Source organism: Giraffa tippelskirchi, chromosome 3 (genome assembly GCF_054371585.1).
Source record: "Giraffa tippelskirchi isolate mGirTip1 chromosome 3, T2T-mGirTip1v1.2.pri, whole genome shotgun sequence".
Taxonomy (NCBI): Eukaryota; Metazoa; Chordata; class Mammalia; order Artiodactyla; family Giraffidae; genus Giraffa; species Giraffa tippelskirchi.
In genome coordinates, this window is record NC_137277.1 from 153,241,681 (window position 1) to 153,263,032 (window position 21,352).

Sequence of the window (21,352 nt, forward strand, 5' to 3'; positions counted from 1 at the left end):
CTCATTTATATACCTGTCTTACCCCAGAAAGCATTTAAGGTTTCAACTTGTATTTCCAAAGACATAAAAGTAAAACTATGACAAGATTCCTATGCTCTTCAAGTTTTGTATCTTGCTGCAAAGACATGATAGGGAAGCTTGTAAAATTAAGTACCATGTGATGAAGAGCAGAGTGAGAAGGCATGGAAAATAAATGCAGTAGGAGAGAGAGGCGAAGACACCTGGGGTGGGATGGTCTGATTAGTTTTTATGGAAGCAGTGAGGCTCATGCTGGCTGTAGAATGCTGGGTGGGAGATTAAGGTGGAGGAAATCCCAGGTAGAAAGAAGAGGAGGTATGAGGTAAGGCAGACTGGGGTGAAGAAGGGTTTAGAGCTTGTCAGATCTATCAGACCTACAGATAACTCTGGAGAACAGAGGAATAAAAACTTGGAATGTTCCTGAGGCCAGATGGCAGAAGGGTTTTTGACCAAAGTCATTGGAAGGCAAAGGAGGAGGATGCAAGTGCCATGAGACCAACTCTGATGGCCCTTGTTCATCGCTGTCCATGACACCTAGACTCACAGTGGGATGTTAATAGAGTGTTGAAGGGCTATCACAGCAGCACAGAAAACATTTTTGAGCCCTCACTATGCAGCAGGCAGGGGACATTCATTGACATAGTTAATCCCCATGAAAGTTCTTTAAGGGAAGGGATTCTTATTGTTACCCTCATTTGAAGAAACCAATTTCTTTAAATCAGTTCTTAAAACTCAAAGAGATCTTAAGCAAATGCACAAAGTTACACAATAACTTGGTAATGACTTGGTAATTAGGCTTTGAGCCCAGGGATACCATCTGAATGGAGAGCCAGCTATTTTAACCCATGTAATAGACCACCAAGGGGAGACTTCCCTGGGGGTCCTGTGGCTAAGACCCTACACTCCCAATGGAGGAGGTCTGGGTTCGATCCCTGATCAGGGAACTAGATCCCATGTGCTGCAACTATGAGATCACACGCTGCAACTAAAAGATCCTGCATGCTGAAACTAAGACCTGGTTAAACCAAGTAAGTAAACAATAAATAAATACACATATATATAAGGGCTTTCCTTGTAGCTCAGTTGGTACAGAATCTGCCTGCAGGTGCAGGAGACCCGGGTTCGATTTCTGGATTGGAAAGATCCCCTGAATAAGGAAATGGCAACCCACTCCAGTGTTCTTGCCTGTAGAATCCCATGGACAGAGGAGCCTGGTGGGCTACACTCCATGGGGTTGCACAGAGTCAGATACAACTTAGCAACTGAACCACCAAACCACCACCAAATGTATATACAAAAGAGAATACCAAGGCAGGAGACTTGAGTTAGAGTCACATGCCACTGTTACTAGATGACCTTGAAATAGAAACTTAAGTTCATGGTTTTGAAGATACTTGGTACATGGTAGGTTTTCAGTGAACATTTATTGATTGAGTTAAATGAATGACTTCGTTTCTTCAAGGAGGGAATTGGGGCTAGGCCTTATAAGAGCGTGAAGTTGCTCAGTCGTGTCCGACTCTTTGCGACCCCATGGACTGTAGCCAACCAGGCTCCTCAGTCCATGGAAGTTTCCAGGCTAGAGCACTGGAGTGGGTTGCCATTTCCTTCTTCAGGGGATCTTCCTAACCCAGGGATTGAACCCGGGTCTCCCGCATTGCAGGCAAACGCTTTACCGTCTGAGCCACCAGGGAAGCCGAGGCCTTTGTAAAGTTTTACAAAACTTTGAAAATTATTCAACATGCATACTCGGGGGGATGTGAAGTGTATAACATGAAGTATTTTTCATTAAGATGATTTGATGAGCCATCTGTACTGGCTGCTTTATTTGGCTTTACTGTATGGTTGCAGTTGATTCCTTTAGGACAATATGGTGACCCTAACCTTGGCTTAGTTCCTCCACACTCTGAAACTACCTACAGAGGCATGAGAAAGGGTGCAGTGTGGATAACGAACTGGTCTGTTGTTGATGCTTTTACTCACAAAGAACCACGTTTTCCCCCTAATCTCATTTCAAAATTACATGGCTATTCAGGAGTATAAATGTGACACATCCTGCTAAAACTGGACCCTCAGCTTAGGAACAATATCTGGTCTTTCTCTCTGACTTTAAGAGGCCAAGTCTTGCCCTCTTCTCGCTACCTCCAGATCTGCAAACACTTCTGCTCTAAGGTGACTTTATGACTCTCACTGAAACTAAAAGCCTTAATTCTATAGCTGGGGTTTTCTGAGAGCCAAAAGCACAGGTTTAAGGTTAGACCTGTAATGTATTCAAGCACTTTCTAATAAGCTCAGATGGTTACAGCTAAGAGAAGCCTAAGTCATCCTTTGATTCACCCATCCTTCTCTTGCTTACAAAGAAACTGTGGTCTAGAGAAGCTCAAGGTCATGCCCAAATGACTCAGCTGTCTGCATATATGAGAACTATACATTGCCTTAGATTTCTAGAAGGAAAGATGGGTGACACAGAGGAGTTTCTAAGAAGCAGCTTAATCTTACTCTCAGTAGGTAGGGACACAACCTAAAACTTACAATATGGCATATTTGGCCCTACGCTTTTGCTATCTTTTTTTTTTTTTGAGTGGCCTGAGCAAGTCATTCACATTCTAAGACTCCTTGATAAAATAAAAATAAAAATAATCATACATGCTTTATGTTATAATGATTGTGAAAAAAATATGTCAATGTTAAAGTTGTATTTTATGTAACTGCAAAAACAAATTCTGTTTCTGGCTCAGTACAGGACAGTACAGCATAACTGCTTATGTAATGCTTGTTTATTGAGTAAATGATTATGAATACTTGTAATATGGAAAATCATATTAATGTTTTCCCACTGCCCAATTTAAAAAAAGAGTTTACTTTTCATTGTAGTGTGAATATTTCTTTGGTTTAGCTTGCTTGGTTACCAACAGTTGGGGCCAAAGGTATGTTTTATTGTTTCAACTTGTGTTATTTGTGAAGAGTTTCTGTGAGTGAAATTTCATTGTGTCCTCAGAATTCTCCGCAAAATCAATTCACTTCCTCAGCAAAATTAGAACCTGATTTCCAGTTCTTAATGAGCTCAACAACAGACTTATTTTATATCAGACCTATTTTATGTCGCTTATCCTGCCCCTCTGCGCATGCCCCCTTTTTTAACCAGTTTTGAGTTCCCAGGTTGTCCTGGCTCATCAGTTCCACCACATCACTAGCCCCTGTTACACCTGTGTTCACCCACCACGGTGATGGTCATCCACTTGGCTGGCCCCCACTTGCTGGCTTCCTTCTCTCCTCCCCATCTTTAATAATAACTCAAATTTTACTTCTTTATTGTTTTATTTAGAGGAAACCTACAACACCCTTTTCCTAAGATGGGATTTTGACTGTCATCTCAAAGCCATGGAAAGATCTGAATTTCCTACGTCCAAACCTAGCTTTCAAATCTGCCTTTTCCTCCAGGAAAAGGGAAGCATCTCTCATGAGCAGCTCCCATAAAGCCTCATCATTTCTTCGGGTTCAAGGAATGTTCTCAGCTGTCTGCACAAGGAGGCAGCAGAGAATCACGGCTGCAGAGCAGGGACCCTGGATTTGGTCCACAGCCTCAGCCCCGTGCTAACCATGGGAGCTTAAGCTTAGGCGATTTAGCTTCTCTGTTAAATAACAATAATACCACCATTAGGCATAATAACACCGTTTTTTATATGGAGTTATAACGTTTTACACAAATGATCCATGTGAACCACACAACCTAATATTTGTTCAACATTTAGCAAACGTTAACAAGGTCCCTGTAGTACAGGGAATCATAGTCAATATCCTATGATAAACCATAATGGAAAAGAATATGTAAAAGAATGCATGTTTGTATAACTGAACCTCTTTGCTGTACCACAGAAATTAACACAACACTGTAAATCAATTATACTTCAAAAATATTTTTAAAGAACAAAAAATGTAAACTATTGTTACTCTTATGGTTAACTACAAAATATTTAAAAGAGTTTTGGTAACAAAAGACAAAACATTTTCCCCTTAAGGAATAAAAACATCTTGTGGTCTGAGTATGTGTCACTAGAACTTAATATTACATTAATTATAGAAAGTAAAATAAAATATAAGCAGGATCACTCATACAGGAAATTATTATCCCCCCCCAAATAAGCTGAGGTCTAAAAGTGTGAGTAGGACAACCAAAAGAATCTGGAGAGAAGGAGCTCCAACTCTAGATCCATTTGGAGAGTGATGGTCTGTGTAACAGTGATGAGTGACTGTACCTCAGTCCTGCGATGGGAAAGTTCCTGCAGATTCTACACCGAACAGGGTGAGTGGCCATTTCAGTGGCTGACAGTCGGTAGCAGGTTGGGATCCATAAGAGGATGGGAGGCTCAGACTGCAACCAAGACAGGAATTTCTCTTCTTTGATTACTGGGCTCAACACCTGAAAAACGGTGGCACAGTCAAATATATTTCCAAGCATGACTGCAGTCTCTTGTTCATCTTCTCTTGTGGCTCTGTTTCTGTTGACTCCGCTGAAGAACTTTATCTCATGCAAAGGTGGGGCAAGTCTACCTCCTGAATTAGGTTGTCCGGGATGCGTGTGGAGTAGTAGGTCTGTGATTGAAATGGGTCAGCAGCTAGGTCTGCCCCCAGTTCCCAGGGACATGTACATGGCACTCACCCCTTGGAAACAGCTGCGTGTAGCACTCTCCACAGAGCACAGAGCACGACTTTCCCCAACGACGGTTGGAATCTGCAAGAGGCAAGAAACCCTGTGTCAGTGATTAAGAAATGGAGAAGTAGGTGGCCACTAGTCACACCTGAGCAGTGGCACGTATGGCCAAAGAGTCACATGTATCTGGTGTCTGAGGCTGGATGAGCTGTTTCAATTAGGCAAATAAGACATGTGTGGATTTTGTGCAGTGTATGAATAGAGACAAAGAATGAACAAGTGGGGAGAAGTGGGGCTGGGACGAGGAGAGTAAGAAGTTCTGGCAATGAGGGCAATACAGGGAGGGCTTCCATGTTTCTCTTGTGACCCCAGTTAAATTATTTAACCCTTCTTTGCCCTTGGACTGCAAGGAGATCCTAAAGGAAATCAATCCTGAATATTCATTGGAAGGACTGATGCTGAAGCTGAAACTCCAATCCTTTGGCTGCCTGATGTGAAGGACTGATTCATTGGAAAAGACCCTGATGCTGGGAAAGATTGAAGGCAGGAGGAGAAGGGAATGACAGAGGATGAGATGGTTGGATGGCATCACTGACTAAATGGATATGAGTTTGAATAAACTCCAGAAGTTGGTGATGGACAGGGAGGCCTGGCGTGCTGCAGTCCATGGGGTTGCAAAGAATCGGACATGACTGAGCGACTGAACTGAATTGAACTTGCCCTCGTTCACCTACGAATTACCTATAACAATGATACCATATTAAAGTTCAGGGCAGTTTTAAGGAAAATCTTTTCAAACACACATCATCTCATTTTAATAAATGCCAGTTTTTGAGGCAGGGCAGTTATTATCTTTGTTTACAACAAGAAATAATTGAGATCTGATATTTTGCTCAAGGTAAAACAAACAAACAAAATAGATGCAAATTACTATATAAATGAGATCTCCCTCCAAGATTCTTTACTCTGTTGAGGGGTTCCCCCAAAGCTTTGTCACACCTGGACCTGATATGTATTCCAATGGCTTGATTTAACACTACTTCACTCAATGGTTTCCATCTTTCACTCAGTCACATTAAGGAGTTTAACTAAGGGACTAAGAACACTCTGTGACTGCTGAGATGGCGAGGGACTTGGCCCTGACATTAACTATATGCACAGATACATGTACCTGTCACCTCCGTTTATGCCCATTTGGTCACGTGTCCTAATTTCATGTCTGATGCCTTCTACAGCACAGATTGTCAGCAGGCATTGCACCCAAGCTCAGGAGTAATTTCAAAGACTCTCCTGCTGAGTCCATCAACTCGAATAAACATTCTTCTAATCAGGAAAGTGGCACTTAGAACCACTTTGCTGACAATTAGCCAGGCAGAAGTCAACAAACATTTGGGTAATCGTGACAAGATGGCTTGTACTTTAAATTAATAATAACCCCATCACCAGCTGAACTAAACATGATGTGTTATTTGGCTTTTGTCTGAAAAAATAACTCATTACCCCTACTTTGGCCTGTGAATGCTGATGAACTAACTGAACCACTTATTTGGATGGTATCTTGAGCCCTGGGAAAGGGATTTAGCCTCATTTGTACAGTAAGGAAAGTGAATCAGATAGGATCCATTAGCCAGTTCTGGGATTCTGATATCAGTCAAAAGAAAATTCACTTCTGTTGTGGGTTTTAACCTACATTTTTGGCTCTTTAAGTGTATGCACAAAGATTTTGTGCCCATTTGACTAATTTCTTGCAGATGATCTTAAAGGAAGAATTAAATGTGGCTAGAGGGCCTGCAGCATAGGCAGAACACCACTTGAAATGATAATTAGGATTCTCGGGGGAGGGGGTGGGATCACACAGAGGGGCCTGGAGTTTTCTATGGGAACCCATCTTGGTGTTCTTAATGGAAGTCAATGGGATGATAATTTACTATGCAAATCTCCACCTTCCTAACAGCTTTCTCAGGAGCCTACTGATGCATGAGGGGGAGACAGCGCTGCAGGAGCTGCCATTTCAGCAGCTCGTTGACCTTGGTTGAGCCTGAAACAAGGGCAGATTTTTAGGGCCTCTTGGGTGGGGAGCCAGCCTGGGGCCAGCTGTACTAGTGAGGAAGCAGCATAGGATTTCAGAAGGGAGATGCCCCTCCCTCCATCTTCTTTCATCATATCCACTTCAGTCTAACTTGACTGACTGCATAAATGGATGGGCAGATTTTCCCAGTCTCCCCCCACAATGCGGGTATTGTTGGGGTAGTAGCTTCTTAAGATATGCCTGAGAGTCAGCAGAAAACTGATGACAGGATCCATGTGCTGGGGCAACCAGCAGAAGAGCTCTTTGAAAACTACATCTGAGCTTTGAACCTTAGAAACGAAAAAAAGATCATTGCTCCACTTAAGAAATATGAGCATCTTAAATGTTGTTTAAAATTTACAGAATAAATTAAATACTAATTATTGCAATCAGTATGAACATAAACTCTTAATATTAAGACCAAATCAAAGCAAGGGTAACTTTTTTAATTTTTATTTTTTGGGGGAAAGGTAATTATATTTTATTTATTTAATTTTATTTTTTGGCCCAGGCATGCAGGATATTCCCGACCTGATATCAAACCCACCCCTCTTGTAGTGGAAGTGTGGTCTTAACCACTGAACCACCAGGGAAGTTCCTGCAAAGGTAACTTGGTTAGGTTTTCCTAAATCATATTCCTTGTCTGATAATCTTTCTCCTTATCCACATCCCACTCTTACCGTAATAATCCCCAGTTCAGAATCCTTGGTTCTCCAGGGTGCAGAATATGCCACCCCCAAATATACCTCCTTGGCATATGTATTATTTTGAACTAAAAGTCACTGAAAGCCAATAGAGGCAGAAAAAGCTCTAAAAATAGGATACAGGTTTTCTTTTTGTAAAGGTAACTTACATTTATACAGGAAATTTGTTTTTACCAATAATGTCTCCCTCTACCTACCAGGAAGAGGAGGACTCTTAACAACCCTTGTTAGTGGAGAAATCACAGACTTAAATGTGCATAACAAACCCTATTAAACAACCCTTGTTCACCATCTATTTCCTGATCATCTTATCATAAACTTGCCTCCCCCACCTAGAAGCCCAGAGTCCCTTTTCCTTTATTTACTGTAAAATAGCTTACAAGCCTGAGTTGTATCACTTCTTTGAGTTACTCATCACTGGGTGTTCCCATGCACCATACACACGAATAAACTTTGGTTTGTTTTTCTCTTGTTAATTCTTTTACAAGTCTAATTTACAGGGCCCCAGACACAGAACTTAAGATGGGTAAGGGAAAAATAATTTTTTTCTTCCCTACAGTCCAGAACCAGGGGGAAAATGACAGAAAATTACTATAGTTTCACAGTGCAGAAAACCTAGTTCGAGGATTTTACAGGGGCTTGGAGAATAATAGAGACATCCTTAAAGCATGGGTAAAAGATATAGGGACAGTAATCATTTGTAAACAAAATAATCCAGAGCCTACATAACCCATTTGCAGAAGATCTTGCTTGGTTACATCATTTTTTACAATTAATAAGCATATTTACATTAAGGAGGTTAGATTCCTTATTAATTGGATGAAAACAATGTTATATTTGCACATTCTTAAAGCATAGGAAATGATGGAAATCAACTATTGAGTATTCAAGGCTGCATTTCATCTATGTTTTCATTAAGCACTTGTTAAAGGCCTTAGTAGGCTTCCCTGTTGGCTCACCGGTAAAGAATCTGCCTGCAATGCAGAAGCTGCAGGAGATGCAAGTTTGATCCCTGGGTCAGGAAGATCCCCTGGAGGAGGGCATGGCAACCCACTCCAATAATCTTGTCTGGAAAATCCCATGGACAGAGGAGCCTGGTGGGCTACTGTCCACTGGATTGCAAAGATTCAGACATGACTTAGCACATACGCATGCACACATGAAGACTTAAGTATTAAGCACTTTTCAAGCTATTGGAGACATAAAGATCACTGAGATATAATCACTGACCTTGAGAAGCAGCCTAGTGGGAAAAGCACATATCTAAGACATGACTGCAACAAAATTTGACAAGTGCTGTAACAAAGTTATATACAAGGAGTTTAAGAAGTTTTCAGTGACAAGGTGACTAATATTTTGAGTAAACTTGAAAATCAAACAGTATTTGTCAAGTAAAGGAGAGGCAGTGGTGTTGTGGATAGATGTACCTGCACAAGCCAGGAGTGGAACACGTCAGGTACAGTAAGGATGCTGATATGCAGGAGAGACAAAGCCAGAAGGAGTATAAGGAAAAATTAAACCACTGTAGAATACACAAAGGAAACCACTGGATATCTTTTCATTGGGGATTATCTGGACCTATAGAGATGTGCATCATTCTCTTTGACTAGGCTACCTTATAATTTTATAGAGATTAATCTCAATTTGTTGACAACTGATTGTAATGGTGATTGCAGCCATGAAATTAAAAGACGCTTACTCCTTGGAAGGAAGGTTATGGCCAACCTAGATAGCATATTTAAAAGCAGAGACATTACTTTGCCAACAAAAGTCCCTCTAGTCAAGGCTATGGTTTTTCCAGTGGTCATGTATGGATGTGAGAGTTGGACGGTGAAGAAAGCTGAGTGCCAAAGAATTGATGCTTTTGAACTGTGTTGTTGGAGAAGACTCTTGAGAGCCCCTTGGACTGCAAGGAGATCCAATCAATCCATCCTAAAGGAGATCAATCCTGGGTGTTCATTGGAAGGACTGATGTTGAAGCTGAAACTCCAATACTTTGGCCACCTCATGTGAAGAGATGACTCATTGGAAAAGACCCTAATGCTGGGTAGGATTGGGGGCAGGAGGAGAAGGGGATGACAGAGGATGAGATGGTTGGATGGCATCACCGACTCGATGGACATGGGTTTGGATAGACTCCGGGAGTTGGTGATGGACAGAGAGGCCTGGCGTGCTGCAATTCATGGGGTCGCAAAGAGTCGGACACGATTGAGCGACTGAACTGAACTGAACTGAACTTATTGTAATGCAAATAATTCCTATTTATGGACATGCAAATGAATTCTCTCCTGGTTGAGAGACAACTCCCACCCCTACCCAAGCCACTCTTGGGTCCACCTGCAAATTCATTACAACATTCTTAATCTATCAGCTTGTCTGTTCTTCAGTTATTTCTTTCAACTTGTTGTGACATCTTACTGGAGCCCTCTTATAGTTAATAAATAAAAAATTGAATAAATTTTTATATTTATTTGAGTTACCCATATTTGAGTTACAAATATTTATTTGTTTGCATTCATTTTAAATTTGTATAAGTATCATGATTTTACCTCTTTTTGAAAATAGAAGGTTGGAGAAAGATTTGCTTGTGCTACTAAGGAGTTTAGGTTTTATTCTATAGATAGAAATGGCCAATGAGGAATTTTAGGCATTTACATTGACATTTGGAAGAGTCACTGGCTGTTCTGTGGAGGAAGAGTTGGAGAAAAGAGAGGCATGAGTTGGGCAAACCAGTTAGGAAATAATTGCAATAGGTCAGACTATACTCAAATATTACCAGCAGCTAGAGAAGAGAGAGATTGCTTGGAGAACTATATCAAGACAGAATTGACATTGTAAAGAATAAGATCCTTTGATAATTAATATGACAAATATAACTGGAACACATTTATAACTCTTGAGCATTAGAGGTTTACCTGTTGTAGATCTGTTAGTAGGTTTCTCAAAACCCTTCGTGTCATGCGGGCCCCCAAATCATGACCTTCCCTGTTATTTTCTGCATAGAGCTGAAAAAGAGCTAGACACATAAGGGGGAAGAGAAACCTTTGATTGAATACTTGCCGTATATCTTTGAAGAGAATGTGCTTTGAATCCTAAACACTTAATTTGTGGGTCTAAAGGGGGAAAGAGGGGAAAGTTATAATTCTTGATTATCCGCTTACTCTTTTGAAGGCTTCCCAAACTAAATAACTTGAAAAGTAGTGAAGATCCACTCACATTTCTAATTTTTGATAATTGAGCACATCGATGACAAAGATCATGAGTTTGGTGAATGGTGATAGGAGTAGGGCCTGCTTTTAAGAGAATAAGAACTACTGGTGTCTGAATAATCTCTATAAAAATAAATATCAAGGATAACCAAATTATAAATAGTTAGAACACATAGATCAATATTTTGGAAAATTCTCAGTTTTGCTGGGTACATGCTGAACCAGAGCCGTGTGGTAGTGGGGATACAGGAGTCAGTGAAGAAGGTCACATGTTGGAGAGGTCTGGCGGTCACCACACTTCAGACGCTCTAAACTCCTACTTACATTACCTCTGTATTTTGTAAGAGGACTGACCCCTGAGAGGGTGATCAGAGCAGTGGCTGCAGGTGCAAGCTTGAGAAAACCCGTTCCTGTGCTGCATGGCAACAACAACAAAAAAACAACAGAGGCAAGAATGGGAAAGGCAGGGTTATTCTTATAAAAACCATGACTATGAATGAACATTTCTGACATCATGTTACAAATTCACGCTCTTCATGGTCTGTTTTCCTATATCTAGAATTTGACAGGACCAAGAATTGAATAGAAATATTTCATCCTTCATTTATTTATTCATTCATGTGTTCAACAAATGTTTATTGGGTGCTTTCTCAATACAAAGCATGACCCTAGGCACAGGGGACCCAGGGGTGCACCCTCTCTTCCTAGACCAGGTGGTCTCATTTCCTTTAGGGTTCACAGGCCCAAAAAACAGACAGCAGAGACAAGGACCAAAGGGCAGGCAGGATGAGCAAACCTTTATGTTAAAAAAATCTGCCTCTTCTCAGGTCACTACCTAGAGCCTCATCTCCCTGTGCCCACCAGCTATGCAGTTCCGAAAGCTACAGAACAATGTATCAAAGGTAGGTGGGTTGTCAGAGGCAGGCATTGAATATAGAAAGGACAGCCAAAAGCTTAATGCTTAAGGAGGCTGAAATCAAGAAAAAAAAACCATTTTGAGAACATACTTATATATTATTTATACGACAAAAAATAAACAATAAGCTAGTAAGGAATTTGCCAAATAGTTAAACTGTCCTTGTCTCTAGGATGCAGGCTTTGGGGTGGTATTGCTTCTTCCTTACTCTTTTCTGCACTTTCCAAATGTTTTATGTTCACTGCGAGTTTTTAAAAGTCCATTCTACAAGATGAAGCCAACTGGGTCAAGACCACATAAGATAACACAGCTGAAATGGAGCAAAAAAGTGATAAACTAGAGTTCAGTGAAACACACACATACACTCACACACACACAACACCACTGACTCCAGAGCATGCATAACCAAGCCTTTGACAGGGTGGAAACTGTTTTATGGGTGGATTGAGTGTTTATGTACCTTCCCTCTCCAAGTCATATGTTGAAATCCTAGCTCCCAGTGAGAGACTATTTAGAGGTAGGATTTGGGGAGATGACTAGGTCACAGAGCTGGAACTCTCATGAACTAGATTACTGTTACTATAAAAGAGACCCCAGAAAGCTCTCTCACTGTCTTCCACCATGTGAAGACACAGCCAGAAGATGGACCTCTGAGTGCCTGGAAGTGGTTTCTCACCAGACCCAAGTGTCTGCGGCTGCCTTTGATCTTGGACTTCCTAGCCTCCAGAACTGTGAGAAACAGATGTCTGTTAAGTCACATGGTCTACGGTATTTTTGTATAGCAACCCAAACAGACTAAGACAAGAGGTTAGCCATTTATGCATGAGTTATTCAACCTTATCCCACAAACAGAAACTGATAAATGGTTATAAAGAAATAAACAAAGAAATAAATTACGGGGGACTCGTGCTGGGAAAGATTGAAGGCAAGAGGAGAAGGGAGTGAAAGAGGATGAGACGGTTGGATGGCATCACTGACTCAATGAACATCAGTTCGAGCAAGTTCCAGGAGATAATGAAGGACAGGGAATCCTGGCATGCTGCAGTTCATGGGGTCGCAAAGTGTCAGACACGACTTAGCGACTGAACAAGAAAAAGTATAATTTTTAGTATCTATAGATGCGTAATTGCCCTAGAAAAAGGTATGCATGCTTCTCTAGAGTGGAAATGAAGTTTGTATGAAAATGTGGATTTTCCTCCTTATTGCTTTGCATGAGTCATTTATGTTAGTGAGGTTGATAAGTATGTACTTCTTTGTTCCCCTTCTGAATGAGTAATACATTTGAGGAAAACAAACAAAGAAGCTTTCTTAGACCTCAAACCCTGAGCAAATATTAGACATCCTCAGCTGGTCAACGACCAGAGGCAACTGCACACCCCCTATTAGGTCACAGCTTGATCTCTTCACCCTCACCTGTCATACATCGTAATGAGAAGGCTCAGAGTGAGTTCCGAAGCCCTGGGGTGCACCTGTCCTGGTTTTTCCACTCTGACTTTCTGGAACATCTCCTGAAGAGGCTGAAAAAGGTGCTGCACAGAAAGGGTGCTTTCTCCTGCTTCCCAGAGACTCTGACGTAGTAGGGCATGCCGAATCAGAGAACTGCCAATCAAGTCCACTGCAGGAAGCAAAGGAAACACTGCATCATCTGTGATGGGAACAAAAGGCTTCTGAAAAAGTAAACATCATCTAGTCTATAAGACATTTTTTTATGGCAGCTATTTTTTAAGGGAGTTACATATGACCACAATTTGGATACAGTGTATTAGTCGTTTAGTCGTGTCCGACTCTTTGTGACCCCATGGACTAAGCCTGCCACACTCCTCTCTCCATGGGATTCTCCAGGCAAGAATACCGGAATGTGTTTCCTTCTCCAGGGGATCTTCTCAACCCAGGGATAGAACCTGGGTTTCCTACATTGCAGGCAGATTCTTCATCATCTGAGCCACCATCTTGTACATAACTCAGGCATTCCTATTCTGACAGTTGATTTGATTTTGGAAAAGTACTTTTGTTAGTGAAGGAAAGTTAGAACATTATTCCCAGTATAACCTCTAAGATGTGACTTTAAAGTAGGAAATTAAAAGGTAAAGAAGTGAAAAAGTTGAAAACAGCTTTCTGAGGAAATTAGAATACTGGTGAAAAGTTGGGAAAAAACATTTTTTATACTCTTTATTTAGTGGATTGAGAAAATTCACCTTTCATGTTTACATAACCTTTTTCCCTGGTGCACAGCCTAGCTTGAGAAGGAATACTGTATGTCAAAACACAATTGCATTACTAAAAAAACCCAGTGATCTTTATAAGAGAACAGTTGCTGAATTATCAGACTCTAAGTCTCACCCTTGCTTTAGTAATATTTATTTTTTTGATCTTGGTCCTGTCAGTATTACTATCCTGGAAGGCACTTAATAAAATCAAAGTTGCTTACAAAAAATAATGGTTTATTTCTTACATATTTTTTTTTATCACATTCTCCTAAAAATGTTACAAGGCAATGAAGATAAGGGAGAATGAAATAGAACCAACCCTATGGTTTCTTGCAGATGGAGAATGACAGACAAAATGAATAAACACCCACTCGTGCCATCTGAGAGATGGGGATGTCAGTGGCACCAAGAGCTGCTGGCATTTAAAATGCTTCAGCTTGTGCAGTGATAAAACTCTGCGTTTCTGTCTACTTCGTAAATCAACCTCACAGATGAGAAATCTAGCAAATATAATAAAATTTTTTATTTGTTCTCTGATACCGCTTTTAAGGGGAGAGTCTAAGGAAGGGAGGGGGTAGGTTTGGGGATGTTACTTTAATAAAAACCTGGCTGCAGGTGGTGGAGGCTGCAAACTCTTTTATCAATCGCAAAACCTAGCACCTCGGCTTGGCGTGCTGTATACACAGGATGCTGTGTCTTCTGCTGAGAGTTCTATACTACAAGCAAAACAGATAATAGTGGTGTCCATTAATCTCACCACCAGATTTGTGCAGCAATGCTCTCTAGCTCCCCAGATCCTGCTGCCTGGAGCTCACGATATGCTTTATCTTGGTGTCTGGGACTTTTCTTTTTGTTTTCCAATTTTTGTGTGGTTATCTTCTATAGGTAGAACTTTCCAACTTCTTCCTGTGTGTACTGTTACTATTTCCCATGAGTATTATTTATATTCACTGTTTCTGATGCCAGGTGTAATAAAAAGTTCAAAAAGGTACATCCGCAAATTACATTGCATCAATTACAGGCATTAATGATGGAGGCTCATATAACATTGGCTGCTAACTTTCTTTACTAGGAGACATTCTCCAGGAAAACAGCATAATTGAGGGTGAATTTTTTTGAGCATATTCTGTCTTTTGTGAATTTCTGGAATTAGTGATTTGTCTATATCCATGAATAAAAAAGTTTTAGGCCAAGAATCACTTCTTCAAAGGAATTCTTTCACAGAAGTACAGTATGAAAGATAGACAAAAACAGAATTGTTCAGGTGCAGGAACAACTTTTGGGTTTCTTTTGGGTTTTCTTGACTTGCCTGTACTTTCTTTTTTTGCTTTGCTGACCCTTTCTTATCCTACTTCACACCCATGGCTACTCTGTGAAGCAATTTGGAAACCACTAGTCTATCTAACCTATTAGGCAGAAAGTAACATATAAAAAAAATTTCAACCTTTATATATACATGTGTATATATATATGTATATATATATGTAAAAAAATTTCATTTAGATCTGCTGTAATAAACATCATAAATCATTTCACACTAAGTGATTTTTAAATGCAGTATAAAACTTATTAGAAATCAGTAATTTAGATATGCTGAATGCCTGTTGTTTTTCATAGTCAGGACCCAAGTCATTTTGTTTTGGAGAATTCTTACAGGATAAACATTTTACTATATTTTACCATATTTTGCCTAGTTATAACCATATAGGAAAAGAAACAGTAGCATTCAATCAGATAAAATTTAATGCAAAAGAGCAGTTCAGAAAATTCTCAAGAAATTTTTAAACTTTATGGCCTGAGGATTATTCATCCAAACTTACTTTTGCAGGTTCAGAAAGAGATAGGGGGAACAGCCTAAAAATGCAAAGTTTAAGTGGTAGGGGGAATTTAGAAATGTTTATATTTGAATCTACAAGTTAAATTAAACTAACTTATTTTGTGACTTTATTTTGTATCAGTAATGGTATCCTGAAAAATAAACCGAAAGAAGATAATTCCAGAAACAAAGTAGGAAAAATTTTTTTAAGAATTAAAATTCTCATCCTAAAACGATTAGCAAAGCTGCATATAGTCTGAGTACACAGGAGTATCTTAACCACTTCATCTTCTTTGTTACAAGTGGGGTATATGCACAGGTCCAACCTTCTGGATTCAGCAGTCACTCACATGGGGGAGTTTTAGGTTCTCTGTGCGTTTTACTTTATGCATCAGGGTCAGATTATTCCAATGTTTCAAGAAAGCCTGTACTTACATTGACACAAAGTTTGTACTGATCATAATTTGAAGGCTGTTCTATAAGTGGAATTCTCAATATTAAGAGCATCTGTAAAGAAAACATGAAATATCATAGATAAAGGACTCTCCCATTAGATAAATCTTGTAAGGAAATCCTGGCAAGCACGTTATGCTGCTTAGTCACTAAGTCATATCTGACTCGTTGTGGACTGTACCCCCTGTCCCCCAGGCTCCTCTGTTCACGGGATTTCCCAGGCACGAATACTGGACTGGGTTGCCATTTTCTTCTCCAGGGGATCTTCCCTACCCAGGAATCGCACTCATATCTCCTGCATTGGAAGGCAGATTCTTTACCACTGAGCCACCTGGAAAGTCAAGAGAATATGTAGCCCTACTTTATTTTGCAGGTGAGGAAATCAAGGTCTATTGCTCTTTCCTAGTACTAGTATTAAGTCGCTTCAGTCATATCTGACTCTTTGCGACCCTGTGGACTATAGCCTACCAGGCTCCTCTGTCCATGGGATTCTCCAGGTGAGAATACTGGAGTGGGTTGCCATGCCCTCCCCCAGGGGATCTTCTCCACCCAGGGATTGAACTCGTGTCTCCTGCAGCTGCTGCATTGCAGGCAGATTCTTTAGTGTTGAGCCATCAGGGAAGCCCATTGCTCTTTTCTACCTGGAAGCAAATAATAATGTACTACAGTATCCTTGAATTCTCTGGTGGTCCAGTGGTTATGACTCTGTGCTTTCACTGCCAAGAGCCCAGGTTCGATTCCAGGTTAGGGAATTAAGATCCCATAAGTTATGAAAGAAAAGAAAGAAAGTGAAATCACTTAGTCGTGTCTGACTCTTTGCGACCCCATGGACAGTAGTGCACCAGGCTCCTCTATCCATGGAATTTTCCAGGCAAGAGTACTGGAGTGGGTTGCCAGTTCCTTCTCCAATAAGTTATGAGGTGCGGTCAAAAAAAAAAAAAAAGGTTTCCCAGGTGGTGCTAGAGGTAAAGAACCCTCCTGCCAATGCAGGAGAAATAAGAGACATGGATGCAATTCCTGGGTCAGGAAGATCCCCTGGAGAACGGCATGGCAACCCACTCCAGTATGCTTGCCTGGGAAATCCCAAGGACAGAGGAGCCTGGTGGGCTATAGTCCATAGAGTCAATTTAGCAACTTAAACAGCAACACTGTCCTAGGCTGCAAGTGGCACTAGAGAGCATCCTCTGAGCCCCCCACACTAAGTAAGCAGTCCCCCAATGAGGAAGACTCCTCTATGAAGCTATCCGCTTTTTATATAAAAACAAAATGACCTTGTGAAACAAAACAATAAGACAAAAAACTATCTGTAGAATATAAATTGTTAACATATTCTACTCATATGTACACACATATTTATCCATCTATGAAAATGACTCAAAACCTACCCATCCCTTCATTTAGCAGATTTTTATCAAGTTCTTGCTATATGACCTGGCAGGAGTCCAGGCTCTTGAAATATAGCAGTTAATGTAACGGATAAAAATTCTTGCCCCGAGGAGCTTAATTTCTAGTGGCATTCATCAAAATTGTTAACAGTGAACATCTTTGAGTGCTAGAATTCTTGGTTATTTTCTTCCTACTTGTCAATATTACCTAAGTTTTTGGTGAAGAGCACATGTTACTTTTATAATCAGAAAAGAATTATTAATATACCTTCTTTTACCACCACCAACATCACTACAATAGTGGCCAGCATTTCTGAGCACTTACCAGGCACTGAGTATGTATTCACCCCTTTCACAGTGTGGAGAAGAGAAAGTGCTGGAGCCGTATCTAGGTCCATTCTTTCCTTTTTCCTTTGGGGAAACTAGATTACTTTGATCTTCAGTGTATTCACCAGATTAATAGGGATCATATTACACTCCTCCTAGGGTATTTGCATGATTTAAATAAGAAAATACAGAAAATTATCTCTCTTACTTCTGCTGAGGACCTACAATTTAATTTGTTTTACTGATCTTTCAAGTTTGATTTTTATTTGAGACAAGTTACAATCTCAAAATAGAACTTTTGATTGGTTAAGACTGAAATGATTAGTCTTCATTTCTAGAAAAAGGAAAATCTAAAAGAATGCCACTGACCACTGAACTCATATTATCTAGACTTAAAATTCTCAAATTTAGAATAAGTAAATAAATAACCTACATAAACATGAAAAAAAGTTCTAGTTTAACCATTTAAACTGATTTCATGACCCACAAATGGGTTGCAATTCACACTTTGATGTTACAGGTGTTTGCTATCATTTTAGATGATTCTGGTAGAAATGGTGGTGGTGACCCATGATCCTTTCTCTGACTCAGCACTCTCACACTGCCACAGCTGACCTCTCTCCCAGCTCGTGGCTTTGTCAGTCTTGTCTTATACTCATTTCTCTCTAATGGCCAATCTTTGATGGGATCTTTTTTGCTTGAGTCATCTGCATCTTCAAAGGAATATATGATATATATATTTGTTAAATGAATGTCTGAAGGAATAGTTGTAGAAGAAAAAAAACACCACAAATTTAGAAAGTATCTCTCAAGTTTCTACTATATGTGAAAGCTTGCTTATAGAGACGTCTGCAGTTAAATCAACATAAAATAGCTCTTCATATTTGTTTACTTATTCATTAATTTGCCCCCTCTCATGTACACAAAACACCAAAGATTTGAGTGCCCATGAGGTCCCAGGTATTATGCTGGGTAGTGAGGACATTACGCAAAATCAGGAGTTCTCAATGTCAAGGGAGAAACAAAATAAGTAGGACTATAATAAGACTATAACAGGAGATGGAAAGAGTGAACATCGACATTTTAGGAATCAGTGAAATAAAATGGACTGGAATGAGTGAATTTAACTCAGATGACCATTATATCTACTACTGTGGCAAGAATCCCTTAGAAGAAATGGAGTAGCCATTATAGTCAACAGAAGAGTCCGAAATGCAGTACTTGGGTGCAATCTCAAAAACGACAGAAAGATCTCTGTTCATTCCCAAGGCAAACGATTCAATATCACAGTAATCCAAGTCTATGCCCCAATGCTGAAGAAGCTGAGGTTGAACAGTTCTATGAAAACCTACAAGACCTTCTAGAACTAACACCCAAAAAAGATGTCCTTTTCATTATAGGGGACTGGAATGCAAAAGTAGGAAGTCAAGAAATACCTGGAGTAACAGCAAATTTGGCCTTGGAGTACAGAATGAAGCAGGTCAAAGGCTAACCGAGTTTTGCCAAGAGAACACACTGGTCATAGAAAACACCCTCTTCCAACAACACAAGAGAAGACTCTACACATGGACATCACCAGATGGTCAATGTGAAAATCAGATTGATTATATCCTTTGCAGCCAAAAATGGAGAAGTTCTATACAGTCAGCAAAAACAAGACCAGGATCTGACTGTGGCTCAGATCATGAACTCCTTATTGCCAAATTCAGACTTAAATTGGAGAAAGTAGGGAAAACCACTAGACCTTTCAGGTACGACCTAAATCAAATCCCTTACGATTATACAGTGGAAGTGACAAATAGATTCAAGGGACTAGATCTGATAGAGTGCCTGAAGAACTATGGACAGAGGTTCATGACTTTGTATAGGAGGCAGTGATGAAGACCATCCCCAAGAAAAAGAAATGCAAAAAGGCAAAATGGTTGTCTGAGGAGGCCTTACAAATAGCTGAGAAATGAAGAGAAGCTAAAGGCAAAGGAGAAAAGGAAAGATATACCCATCTGAATGCAGAGTTCCAAAGAACAGCAAGGAGAGATAAGAAAGCGTTCCTCAGTGATCAATGCAAAGAAATAGAGGAAAACAATAGAATAGGAAAGACTAGAGATCTCTTCAAGAAAATTAGAGATACCAAGGGAACATTTCATGCAAAGATGGGCCCAATAAAGCACAGAAATGGTATGCACCTAACAGAAGCAGAAGACATTAAGAAGAAGTGGCAAGAATACACAGAAGAACTATACAAAAAAGATCTTCATGACCCAGATAACCACGATGATGTGATCACTCACCTAGAGCCAGACACCCTGGAATGCAAAGTCAAGTGGACCTTAGGAAGCATCACTATGAACAAAGCTATTGGAGCTGATGGAATTCCAGTTGAGCTATTTCAAATCCTAAAAGATGATGCTGTTAAAGAGCTGCACTCAATATTCCAGCAAATTTGGAAAACTCAGCAGTGGCCACAGGACTGGAAAAGGTCAGTTTTCAACACAATTCCAAAGAAAGGCAATGACAAAGAAGGTTCAATTTACCGCACAATTGCACTCATCTCACACGCTTGTAAGTAATGCTCAAAATTCTCCAAGCCAGGCTTCAACAGTGCATGAACTGTGAACTTCCAGATGTTCAAGATGGATTTAGAAATGGCAGAGGAACCAGAGACCAAACTGCCAGCATTTGTTGGATCATAGAAAAAGCAAGAGAGTTCCAGAAAACCATCTTCTGCTTTATTGATTGTGCCAAAGCCTTTGACTGTGTGGATCACAATAAACTGTGGAAACTTCTGAAAGAGATGGGAATACCAGACCACCTGACCTGCTTCCTGAGAAATCTGTATGCAGGTCAAGAAGGAACAGTTAGAACTGGACATGGAACACAGACTGGTTCCAAATTGGGAAAGGAGTACATCAAGACTGTATATTGTCACCTTACTTTTTTAGCTTATATGCAGAGTACATCATGAGAAACACCGGGCTGGATGAAGTGCAAGCTGGAAACAAGATTGCTGGGAAAAATATCAATAACCTCAGATATGCAGATGACACCACCCTTATGGCAGAAAGTGAAGAAGAACTAAAGAGCCTCTTGATGAAAGTGAAAGAGGAGAGTGAAAAAGTTGACTTAAAACCCAACATTCAGAAAACTAAGATCATGGCATCCAGTCCCATCACTTCATGGCAAATAGATGGGGAAACAATGAAAACAGTGACAGACTTTATTTTTTGGTCTGCAGATGGTGACTGCAGCCATGAAATTAAAAGACTCTTTCTCCTTGGAAGAAAAGCTATGACCAACCTATACAGCATATTAAAAAGCAGAGACATTACTTTGCCAACAAAAGTCCATCTAGTCAAAGCTATGGTTTTTCCAGTAGTCATGTATGGATGTGAGAGTTGGACTATAAAGAAAGCTGAGTACCAAAGAATTGATGCTTTTGAACTGTGGTGTTCAAGAAGACTCTTGAGAGTCCCTTGGAGATCCAACCAGTTCATCCTAAAGGAAATAAGTCCTGAATATTCATTAGAAGGACTGATGCTGAAGCTGAAACTCCAATATTTTGACCACCTAATGTGAAGAACTGACTCATTTGAAGAGACCCTGA

At 40.2% G+C, this 21,352-nt stretch overlaps 1 protein-coding gene across 1 annotated transcript in view; it reads right to left on the bottom strand.

The window, feature by feature from the left end:
- DYTN (dystrotelin) overlaps positions 1-21,352 on the bottom strand; it is a 71,633-nt gene that overhangs the window by 39,730 nt on the left and 10,551 nt on the right. The window contains 6 exon segments of the mRNA XM_081574989.1: positions 4,272-4,435; positions 4,676-4,747; positions 10,354-10,454; positions 10,977-11,062; positions 12,977-13,178; positions 16,022-16,093. Of these exon segments, the coding sequence (XP_081431115.1) occupies positions 4,272-4,435; positions 4,676-4,747; positions 10,354-10,454; positions 10,977-11,062; positions 12,977-13,178; positions 16,022-16,093 (697 nt within the window).